This window comes from Cucurbita maxima, unplaced genomic scaffold (assembly GCF_002738345.1).
Source record: "Cucurbita maxima cultivar Rimu unplaced genomic scaffold, Cmax_1.0 Cma_Scf00016, whole genome shotgun sequence".
NCBI lineage: Eukaryota > Viridiplantae > Streptophyta > Magnoliopsida > Cucurbitales > Cucurbitaceae > Cucurbita > Cucurbita maxima.
In genome coordinates, this window is record NW_019272032.1 from 1,196,112 (window position 1) to 1,206,032 (window position 9,921).

The following is a 9,921-nucleotide window of genomic DNA, read 5'->3' on the forward strand; positions in this document are numbered from 1 at the left end:
TCCGTCTGTAGAAGTTCATTCTAAAAAATATTGACATAATGCGTTTGGCTGGAGTATTGAATGAGTTTCCAAACTTGGGACACAATCTTTCTTTCACGGTTAAATTATGTTAAACGGAATTTGAGTAAGGAACTTACCCAAATTCCAAGATTGTCATGGTAATTTGTTTAAACACCCCCCCTGTGATTTAGTTTCTCTGCCATGGTCACGACATCACAGCGGCAGAGTAGCTCCTTGCTAGTTAAAGAGTTTGAAATATCAAAGCATAAATCATCACTTCCAAAAATTTTATACAAACACTTCCTCGAAATTGAAAGTGTGTTCTAGTTACAAATGTATAGGTGAAAATATATCCAATCCGTTTGATTTTGCAATTTTCTTTTGGTTTGTGTCCTTAAAGATTGGCATCACTTGAAGAAATGGCTTCGTTTAATTTGTTTGAGAAAAGGACTATGTAACTAGTCCAGAAATGAGGAAAGCCTCTGAAGAATATTCTCTGAGAATCGCTAGAATTTAAGTAAAGAGCGCTCGTCAATTCAATCAAGCTTGCTGTGCTATTAAACAAAAACTTCGTACAACCTCTCATGAACAGAAATTGTTTACAGCCGCAAGCAGTGAAGAACATTAACTCGAGATCTCAATTGAAATCAACAATTGCATTAATTGAGCAAAAAGTTTTACCTCCAGGAATCAAGTTTCAACACTCTCCGAAGAGAAAATCCTCCCGAGGAACCTCAGAACCTCAAAGACTGACCACCAGCACCGAGATAACCATTATCAACATCGATTCTCCGAGGAAGAACGTCGTCAAAGAACTTGGAGACAGCAGAATCGATCGTTAACCAATCAATTCCGAGAGAGATTTCAGGGACAAAATCGAAGCAGAGAAGGTTGCCGACGGTGGAAAGTGGCTTCAAAAAGCGAGGTGAGGTTATAGGGAATCGGTGGAAGGATTCGTTTTCCGGAGCGAAGTAATCAACGAGGAGGAACAGAGTTTGCATTTTCAGCGACTGAGAGCAACACGATAGAGGGAAAACGGTCACATAAACAGAATTTCGCGCTTCGAGGGTTTTTTTATATCTCTGAAATTGTTTACAAATAGCTACTGATTTTACCAAAATGCCCTTATAGTGATGAGATTGATTTATTTTAAAGATTTTTAACGTAATTTATATTAGCCATACAAAGGGAGATGAGAAAATTAGAAAAAGATTACTCCTCTTTAATATTTCTCATTTTCTATTATTTAAAGGCTATTCAAAAAATAAAAAAAATTATTTAATAAAATAGGTTAAGCCTCGGGCAACTAAATAGGTTGAAATCGTTCAGGCCTAATACGACCAAAATCTTATTCAGAATATGTCTTATCGATTTAAGCTGATTGAATCGGATCAAAACTAGCTTCTATCCATTTACACGGGTGGATCTTTCCTTAAATTTCCTTAAAATCCCAAGATAATTAAGTTTATTCTAAATCGCACTCTTAATTGTATATCAGAATCTTTTGATAAAATTGAAGTATTCAAAATGTGCGTGGGCAAATACTAGACGTTGATTAGTTATCTTATAGGCATATTTTGATAATAACGTGGGTTCACTCGAGGATGGTAATAGGTCCGACAAGGATCCTTATACCTATATACGTGTTTATCACCCCCAGCCACTTCGTGTCTTCTTCTTGAACTGCCACACACCCTTGCGAAGCTGGCCAGCTCCTCTATTTTCTATTAAATCCTTTGTCTCATACCCATCTTCTACGTTTCTCTCTGTCAGGAGTATCATCGGCTGTCATCATGGAGTCCCAGCAAACGGCCCCTCATCGCAACCACGCCCACCACCATGACCCTCACAACGTCGCACTTTACCGAAGTAAACAGCCGTTTTTCCTAAATCTTCGCTTATTTGTAGAGATATAATGTTAGGAATGTGTAACTTTGTAGGTGCGGAAGGGGAAGAAGATGGGCAGCATCATGAAAAGAAATCAGTGTTGAAGAAAGTTAAGGCAAAGGCTAAGAAGATTAAGGACACGATCACTAAGCATGGACATGCCCACGATCACCATGAGCCCGAGGATCACGAAGAAGAAGAAGGTGGAGGAGCTGTGGCGGATCCTGAACTTCAAGGGGCGCCATGTATGTCTTAAACTTTTTGAAACATAGCGCAAATTGTAAGGATATTTGATGGTGCCACTTCTATTACTTGGCAGTGTATGAAGGCGCTGCAATGAGGAGCGCTGTGGCCGGAAAAGGGCAGCAACAAGATGTCGGAATTGGATTGCCGACAGAGGTGCACGATCAGCCTCCTCCGGCTCCAAGAGGAACGGCAAGCCGTCCCTCTGCTGTTGAGCCAAACACGACCATGTCTTTGTCCCCATGGAGGTTGGAGGAGGGTCCTCAGGCGCCTAGAGACAAAGCTCCATACCCTCACACACCTCATAATTCCGAGGTCAAAGCTTTGGATCCAGCAAAAAGAGGTAACATTATCCACTTTGAGCATAATCTCTACATTTTCTTCAGGCTTCTTCACAAAGCGGGAGATTTATTCCTTATGGATATATCCATAAGCATCCTCCCAACAATCTTCACATCTACAATAGCAATTTCTTTCTTACCGTTTGATCTTTATGAATGTGTTGCGGTGGAACAGGGAACGAAAAAACAGGGGATTCTCAGACATTCGATTCATTTGCAAGAATGAAGCTCAACAACGAAGACGTACAGACCCGTCCCGGCTTAGCTAGTGGAATAGACCAAGGAAATCAGAGTAGCTCCGGGGAAAAGATATCAGGCGCGGGTTCACCCATGCTGGGTAAAGCAGAGGAAAACACAGACACCAACTCTTCTTCGCCATTGGAGTATGGAAGGAAGATAGCTTTAGCAGTGACAGAGAAGCTGAAGCCAGGGGAGGAAGACAAAGCACTTTCAGAGGTGATATCGGAGGCTTACAACTCAAGTAAAGAGAAGGTAGTGAAAGCTGGAGAAAATCAGCCCAAAGGGAAGGTAACAGAGTCCGAGGAGTTGACTCAGCGACTGGGGAGAGAGGATAATAATGAAGGAACACAGAGATACTCCCCAGCAACATCCACCACTGCAGCGACGGTGAAGAATATGGCGGATTTGGTGAGGGACAGTGTGGGGTCGTGGATGGGGAAAGGTGGAGATCCTAATACTTCATAAGGTGAATCAAAATATGAAATCATGCTTGATTGTGATTTGTTTTTATTAGTTATTTACTTTGTGAGGATTGAAGCAGGGGTTGAAGAATTTACAGATTCTCCGGCGGCGGGAGAGGAGGCGAAGTAGTCCGGCGATTAACCGGGATCAGTAGAGATTTCGATGTTTAAGAGAAATACATATGCATGTATATATATATATATATGGAAAATGTATGGAAAATAAAAATTGAAAGAACGAGTAAAGGAATTGTGTACTTTTTGGCTTCTACTTTACTTCTTCTCCTCTTTCTTCTCTTCCTTCTTTTCTTCCTTCTTCTCTTCCTTCTTCTCTTCCTTCTTCTCTTCCTTCGCAGGTCCGACTGATATGATATCCACTTTACCTACTTTCTTCAATTTCTTCACAATCGCCACCGCGTCCATCGATCCAACCACCGTAAGTTTCTGATCCTTCAGATCCGCGGTGATCGAATCAACGCCTAGTCATCCAACCATCACACACAATTTCGATCGGAAATGTGGAAGAAAAATAATGCGGAAAGCAAAGAATCGAAAAGGAAACGAACCGTAGATGTCGGCAGCGGCTTCGATTGCTTTCTGCTTCGATTTGTCGTCCGTCATCGTCATTACCTTCAGCACCACTTTCTGCGAATCTCAAAATCAGAAAGAAAATCCGTAGAAGGAAAGAGAAAACAGAGGCGGAGGAATCAGAGAGAGAGAGAGAGATAAAGAAGAAGAACCTGAGCCATTTTGGTGAGATGAGGAAAAGCCGTGTAGAACAGAGAAAGGAGGGGGGGGATTGTAATTGTATTATGTTTATGAAGAACAGTGACGCATCCGCATGCCATCGGGGGGTTTATAAAGGGCACGCAACACAGCCAAAAATGCTCATGCCAAACAAATTCCCAATCCGAATTCTTTATTCTTTATTTTTTATTTAAATTGAAATAAAAACAAAAGCCATATTTGTATTACTCCAAAATTCAACCCATTTATTTTGATTGTGAGACGTTAGATAAATAGGACTAAACGTGTTTTAATGGGAACATGAAGTGTCAAATCCACATCGACTGTTTTATCATTAAATTAATATCTAGGCACTACACCCAAGTTCTATAGCTCTGGGTCTGCTATTTTGATTATGGTTTTTCTTACTTTTAGGAAAAGTCCGATGGTGGGTGAGGAGGGATTTAAACCCTGACACTGTGGTTTTAGCCACATATTCCAATCCTTTGAGCAACCGCGTGTGCTAACAATGACAAACATAATTTAAGATTCAAATTTTCTATTTCATATAATTTAACAAAATTCAACGTTTAAAGAGAAAATTAATTAATACGATAGATGCTTCCATTTGGATGATAAAGCCTTTATTCATGAAAACCTAAGCTAATATGTTGAAGCTTCATTTGTTGAAGCTAGTGGCGTCTTTAACAGCATCAGCAGCACCGTGAGCCTTAGCCGCTATTTGTTGTCCGGCCTCTTGTATTGACTCCTTGGTTGATTGAAGCGTATCACTGGCCTTGTCCATCAAATTACTCACCTTCTCCTACACAATCATATAAAGCAATATGTTAGCCATCGATTAAATGACCACCAAGCATGAAGCATTTAAGAAAATAGGGGCAAAGTGAACCTGGGCTTGGCCTTTGGCTTCTCCAGCTTGGTAGCTCAAACTTTGAGAGCTGTCTGCCATTTTCGTCAAAAAGGGTTGGAAAGGTGAAAGGGTTAGGTGAATAAAATTGTTTATTTGTTGATTACGAGCACTCTCGTCGTCATTTTTATAGAGAACTTTGGATCTTTAAAAGGGTTGCACGCCACGTGGAAGTTTAGAGTTTGAGAGGTGGTGACACTTGTCGTGGTGTGGTTGGAGCTGTTCTACTTACGGGCCAATTGACCAGGATTTCAGTTCAGATTGTTTCTCCGCTAATATGTTATATTTAAGCTAAATTAATAAGAATATATTTTGTCTAAAAAGAATGTTTCTAAAATTTTAATTTTTTTTAAAAGAAAAAGTCTTGAAATATTCTTATAATTAATTTTAGAAGATTAATGTTTTGTTTTCTCTTAAATTTAATACACTCTACTTTAAAAAAATTTAAAATTATCCTTAAATTTAAAAACTATTATTAACAATTTCATAAAATAAAGATTTTTTAACGTTAATTTTTAGAATTTATAAGTATTTTTGGAACCGTGTAATAATATTTTTAGTTTATATTTTATTAATTTGTAACCTCGATTTTACTTGGACCAACTTTCAAACCGGTAGTCATATTCTCATACCCGATAGTTGTAGTTGTTGTTGCCTTTTGCTTGCATGTAAGCCGTCGTTGTTGCCTTTTGCTTGCATGTAAGCCGTTGTTGCCTTTTGCTTACATTCCCCTGTAACACCGCTTACATGTAAGCCGTTGTTGCCTTGCTTACATTCCCCTAAACACCAATTTCAATTTCTCAAGCGTTGTTGTTGCCTTCTTGGCTTTTGCTTACATTCCCATATAACATTAATTTCAAATCTTGGTTTCAAAAAAAAGTATAATTTCAAATCTTGGTTTCAAAAAAAAGTATAATTTCAAATCTTGGTTTCAAAAAAAGTAAGCTGTTGTTGCCTTTTGCCAGCCCCCGTTTTCTAACTTTCTTGAACAAGGTCAAGCTCGGCTCAAGTATAAGAACGAATAGACTCAGCTCAAGTATAAGAACAAATAGACTCGGCTCAAGTATAAGTACAAATAGACTCAGCTCAAGTATAAGAACGAATAGACTCGACTCAAGTATAAGTACAAATAGACTCAGCTCAAGTATAAGAACGAATAGACTCGGGTCAAGTATAAGAACGAATAGACTCCGCTCAAGTATAAGAACCAATAGACTCGGCTCAAGTATAAGAACCAATAGACTCGGCTCAAGTATAAGAACGAATAGACTCGGCTCAAGTATAAGAACGAATAGACTCGGCTCAAGTATAAGAACGAATAGACTCGGCTCAAGTATAAGAACGAATAGACTCGGCTCAAGTATAAGAACGAATAGACTCGGCTCAAGTATAAGAACGAATAGACTCGGCTCAAGTATAAGAACGAATAGACTCGGCTCAAGTATAAGAACGAATAGACTCGGCTCAAGTATAAGAACGAATAGACTCGGCTCAAGTATAAGAACGAATAGACTCGGCTCAAGTATAAGAACGAATAGACTCGGCTCAAGTATAAGAACGAATAGACTCGGCTCAAGTATAAGAACGAATAGACTCGGCTCAAGTATAAGAACGAATAGACTTAACCCACTTATCATCGAAGTTTTTATTTTTATTTTTATTATTACAGTGATACACCTTTGAATCAAACAATGAAACCTTGAAATATCATGATAAACAATATGATACTGGAACAACCTTCGAATATCTTCATAAACTTAGAGATCGAAGAAAGAAAGAAGAGATCTGAATTCAAATAATTCTCAAACTTGCAATTTCCTCTCAAACATTAGAACAATTTTTTGACGAAGTATTTCATAACACTACAAAGTACAAACCATGCTATAAAATACTTCCCAAAACATCCAAATATGAAAGGGCTACACGTACATTTGAGTTATAAATAAAATAATAAAGAATCAACAAATACAAAAGCTTCTCTAGAGATGTGTATTGTTCGTTCAATAACAAACCATCCCACATGAACTTGGACCAAACACAAAGGAGCCACAGACAGCTTCTTCTTGTCGGCATCTAAAATGCCCGTGCCTTGACAATGTCAAAGCTCATCTCACTCGGATCGGTCGCCTGCAACTCAAATTGAATGCCATCTAGCTCTCTCTTGAACCTGTCCTTCGAGCTCGCATACACCATCTTGCCCCTCACCTTCGATGTCTCGGGCGACCTACACGTCAACATATCAGTAAAGAACAATTTTTAGGTTGAACCCATGATTGATTACTATTATTACGTGCATACCATGCAATGAAGAAAATCTTGCTCTTCTGGCAATTCTCATCGGTGATGAAGTCAAAATCAAAGACAGCATAGCGACACTCATCGGCAGGAAGAGATCCAGTGAAATCCTCATATGTTTCTTCAGGTTTTCCGAGTTTCTCTACCACAATTTCCTGTTGTTCAATCTTGAAGATGATGAACCTGTAGTTTCTCTTTGCTTTCAGCTCCAAGAACTTCAACTTACATTCATCTCTCACGGTCATTCCAGATGCCGAGTTCGCCTAACTCAACAAACATTACACAACAAACGAAGAAAGTTAACATAGTTTTTACCCGTTGGATAATCATATCATAACAACGAAAGAACAAGTACAAGAACAAGTACGAGAAAGACATACCATGTTGTCTTGTTGTGGAGGAGGAAGGAGGGAAAGAGTGTAGTATGGGAAAGGGAGATGAAGAAAGAGAGAAATAGAGGAGGAAAGGAATGGATTGGGAGGAAAATGAGAGGTTAGAAGAAGGAGAAGTTTAAGGAAGAAAACTAATTAATTTGAATATTTGACCAATTCTAACGCCTAAAGTTTAGGATATTATGTTACATCATAATCTAAATTAAGAATAATTATGTTCTAAGCTTTTCTTAAAACATTAATTTAAGAATCATATCGCATATTTATTTGTTGAATTTGAATGTAACAAAATTTTCCATTCAAAACAACAAATTGGGACATATATTTTCATGCACAACATTAAGGTTACAACGTTGTTGAAACTAAAAAAAAAAATAAAAAAAAGTCAAAAAGTTAAGTTGGTTTCAAATGGTTGAAATTTTCATTATTGACTTATGTGTAGATAATTAGTACAAAAATCGTTGTGTTTTTTTTTTTTTTTTAATAATTATTAAAAAAAATTATTTTCATGTGTAGCATAGGTTTTTAAAAAATTCTTCAAGAGAGTATAACATAAGCATAACTCAAGCTCATTATAATTCACATTTGTTGTTCAAAATTTACCAGATTACCCTTTACATTTAATAAATGTTTTAAGTAAAAAAAATTTATACGTAACAGCTCAAACTCACTGCTAGTAGATATTGTTCTTTTTGAACTTTTTCTTTCGAGGTTTTCAGCAAGATTCTCTCCCTAGCAGACGTGTTTGAAAACCCTTGAAAGGAAGTTCGAAGAAAAAAGTCTAACGGATACAATATCGGCTAATTTAAGGTTTTCAAGTCACGTCTACTTTATTTTAAATCATCACTATATCGATTTTTCGTTAAAAAATTTAACGGAATTTCTAGTCGAGAGTAATTTTATGGAGCTTAATATAAAAAAAATTAAGCATAAGTAAAAAAGGAGTTAGTTAAAGAAATTCCACTTTGATTGGCCTAAAAAAGTTTCAAAGAAATAACGGGACGTGTGTTTTTTTGTCCGTAGAATTGGGCGGACAAGCAAAGTTGACCCAAACGCCGTGTTCTTCGACACCTGTCAAAATATCATTGGTCCACTTCTGTTTGAATTCTTTGGTGGCTTCCGCGCCTGATTTTGGCCTCCCTTTCCCCCCACGTGAAAAACCAACCCCCAAAATCCCAATCCTACCCTTTTGAATAATCAAAACATTTATGATCCTAAAACTTGGTCCTTTTTATTGGGAGCAACACGCAAACAATTTCTTCAATATAATATATATATATATATATATATATATATATATATATACATATTACCATAATTATATTTAATAAATTTATAGTATACTTCAAATATTTTTAAAAACTTATTTTATCTATTAATTATTAAATTTATATTTAAAAAAAATTTAAACTATTAAATCCGTCCCGACTTATTGAACACAAAATTAAAAATTTAATTTTATTAGTTTATAATGTTGGTAATAATAAAATGATAAAATAAATAAATAAATAAATAAATGTTGGAATTAGGTAGGAAAGCAAACTTTATAGATTAAAAGCTTTAAAAATATTTGTCCCCTTTTTGTCCCCAAAGGGGTCAAAACAAAGGGTTGACTTGAAAACATATATGGAAAACGTCTTCAATTCAAAGTCAAAATAAAAATAAAAATAAAAAAAAAAAAATGAATAAATCCCCATATAATTCCTATAAATACCCACCAAATTCCATTCTTCCACCATCAACAAAGGATTTGAGACACTGGTTTTAGAGAGAGAAAGCTAAGATGTTGGTTGAAGAAGCTATTGGGTTAGTGATAATGGCGTTCTTTATTTCCTTGCTCTTCAAGGTATTGTTTTCTTGTTGGATTTCACCATTTTTAGCCCACAAAAAGCTCAAGCGAAATGGGTTTCGAGGTCCGACCCCGAGTTTTCCTCTCGGGAATATTAGCGAGATGAAAAGGACAAGCTTTGGTCGTGTGTTCGAGTGTTTGACGCATGATATACATTCCATTGTGTTTCCGTACTTTTCTCGGTGGCAAGCTGCCTATGGTTAGTATTGTTTTTTTTTTTTAATGATGAAATAAATTGAGATATGTTTAAATTGACATGGATATGTTTGTAATGATTATAAATAGGGAAAATATTTACGTACTGGTTGGGGACCGAGCCGTTTTTGTACCTTGCAGACCCGGAGTTTGTGAAGATGTTGTCAAGGGAAGTGCAAGCTAAGTACTGGGGGAAGCCGTCGGTGTTCAAACGTGATAGGAAATCAATGTTTGGGAATGGATTGGTGATGGCTGAAGGAGACGAGTGGGTTCGACAAAGACACGTCATTACTCCTGCATTTAATCCTTCCAACTTGAAGGTTTTTTTTTTTTTTTTTTTTTTTTTTTTTTTTTTTTTTTTTTT

General features: G+C 36.9%; 5 protein-coding genes across 5 annotated transcripts in view; 2 read left to right on the top strand and 3 right to left on the bottom strand.

The window, feature by feature from the left end:
• Positions 1-1,460: 1,460 nt before the first annotated feature.
• On the top strand, positions 1,461-3,385 carry LOC111491512 (low-temperature-induced 65 kDa protein). The gene is made up of 5 exons (XM_023140452.1): positions 1,461-1,869; positions 1,941-2,132; positions 2,207-2,473; positions 2,647-3,177; positions 3,253-3,385. The coding sequence occupies exons 1-4, from the start codon at positions 1,794-1,796 to the stop codon at positions 3,174-3,176; spliced, it is 1,065 nt and encodes a 354-aa protein (XP_022996220.1). The 5' UTR covers positions 1,461-1,793; the 3' UTR covers position 3,177; positions 3,253-3,385.
• On the bottom strand, positions 3,290-4,022 carry LOC111491513 (heavy metal-associated isoprenylated plant protein 39-like). The gene is made up of 3 exons (XM_023140453.1): positions 3,913-4,022; positions 3,739-3,817; positions 3,290-3,651 (listed from the first exon to the last, which is right to left on the bottom strand). The coding sequence occupies exons 1-3, from the start codon at positions 4,018-4,020 to the stop codon at positions 3,446-3,448; spliced, it is 393 nt and encodes a 130-aa protein (XP_022996221.1). The 5' UTR covers positions 4,021-4,022; the 3' UTR covers positions 3,290-3,445.
• Positions 4,023-4,474: 452 nt separating this feature from the next.
• On the bottom strand, positions 4,475-4,886 carry LOC111491307 (stress-induced protein KIN2-like). Its single transcript, XM_023140174.1, has 2 exons — positions 4,809-4,886; positions 4,475-4,721 (listed from the first exon to the last, which is right to left on the bottom strand). The coding sequence occupies exons 1-2, from the start codon at positions 4,866-4,868 to the stop codon at positions 4,578-4,580; spliced, it is 204 nt and encodes a 67-aa protein (XP_022995942.1). The 5' UTR covers positions 4,869-4,886; the 3' UTR covers positions 4,475-4,577.
• Positions 4,887-6,618: 1,732 nt separating this feature from the next.
• LOC111491240 (actin-depolymerizing factor 7) lies at positions 6,619-7,615 on the bottom strand. Its single transcript, XM_023140049.1, has 3 exons — positions 7,502-7,615; positions 7,125-7,384; positions 6,619-7,050 (listed from the first exon to the last, which is right to left on the bottom strand). The coding sequence occupies exons 1-3, from the start codon at positions 7,502-7,504 to the stop codon at positions 6,900-6,902; spliced, it is 414 nt and encodes a 137-aa protein (XP_022995817.1). The 5' UTR covers positions 7,505-7,615; the 3' UTR covers positions 6,619-6,899.
• Positions 7,616-9,294: 1,679 nt separating this feature from the next.
• LOC111491149 (cytokinin hydroxylase-like) overlaps positions 9,295-9,921 on the top strand; it is a 2,858-nt gene continuing 2,231 nt past the window's right edge. Inside the window, exons 1-2 of the mRNA XM_023139921.1 lie at positions 9,295-9,561; positions 9,648-9,877. Coding sequence (XP_022995689.1) covers positions 9,297-9,561; positions 9,648-9,877 — 495 coding nt within the window. The 5' untranslated portion in view covers positions 9,295-9,296. The remainder of the gene's footprint in view (positions 9,562-9,647; positions 9,878-9,921) is intronic.

Coding starts and splice junctions, on each gene's coding strand:
- LOC111491307 (XM_023140174.1), bottom strand. CDS start 4,868: ATGGCAGACAGCTCTCAAAGTTTGAGCTACCAAGCTGGAGAAGCCAAA. Junction 4,722..4,808: donor AAGCCAAAGGCCAAGCCCAG/GTTCACTTTGCC, acceptor ATGATTGTGTAG/GAGAAGGTGAGTAATTTGAT.
- LOC111491512 (XM_023140452.1), top strand. CDS start 1,794: ATGGAGTCCCAGCAAACGGCCCCTCATCGCAACCACGCCCACCACCAT. Junction 2,133..2,206: donor TGAACTTCAAGGGGCGCCAT/GTATGTCTTAAA, acceptor ATTACTTGGCAG/TGTATGAAGGCGCTGCAATG. Junction 2,474..2,646: donor TTTGGATCCAGCAAAAAGAG/GTAACATTATCC, acceptor GCGGTGGAACAG/GGAACGAAAAAACAGGGGAT.
- LOC111491240 (XM_023140049.1), bottom strand. Junction 7,051..7,124: donor AAGATTTTCTTCATTGCATG/GTATGCACGTAA, acceptor GTTGACGTGTAG/GTCGCCCGAGACATCGAAGG.
- LOC111491513 (XM_023140453.1), bottom strand. CDS start 4,020: ATGGCATGCGGATGCGTCACTGTTCTTCATAAACATAATACAATTACA. Junction 3,818..3,912: donor ATCTCACCAAAATGGCTCAG/GTTCTTCTTCTT, acceptor TGAGATTCGCAG/AAAGTGGTGCTGAAGGTAAT. Junction 3,652..3,738: donor AGCCGCTGCCGACATCTACG/GTTCGTTTCCTT, acceptor TTGGATGACTAG/GCGTTGATTCGATCACCGCG.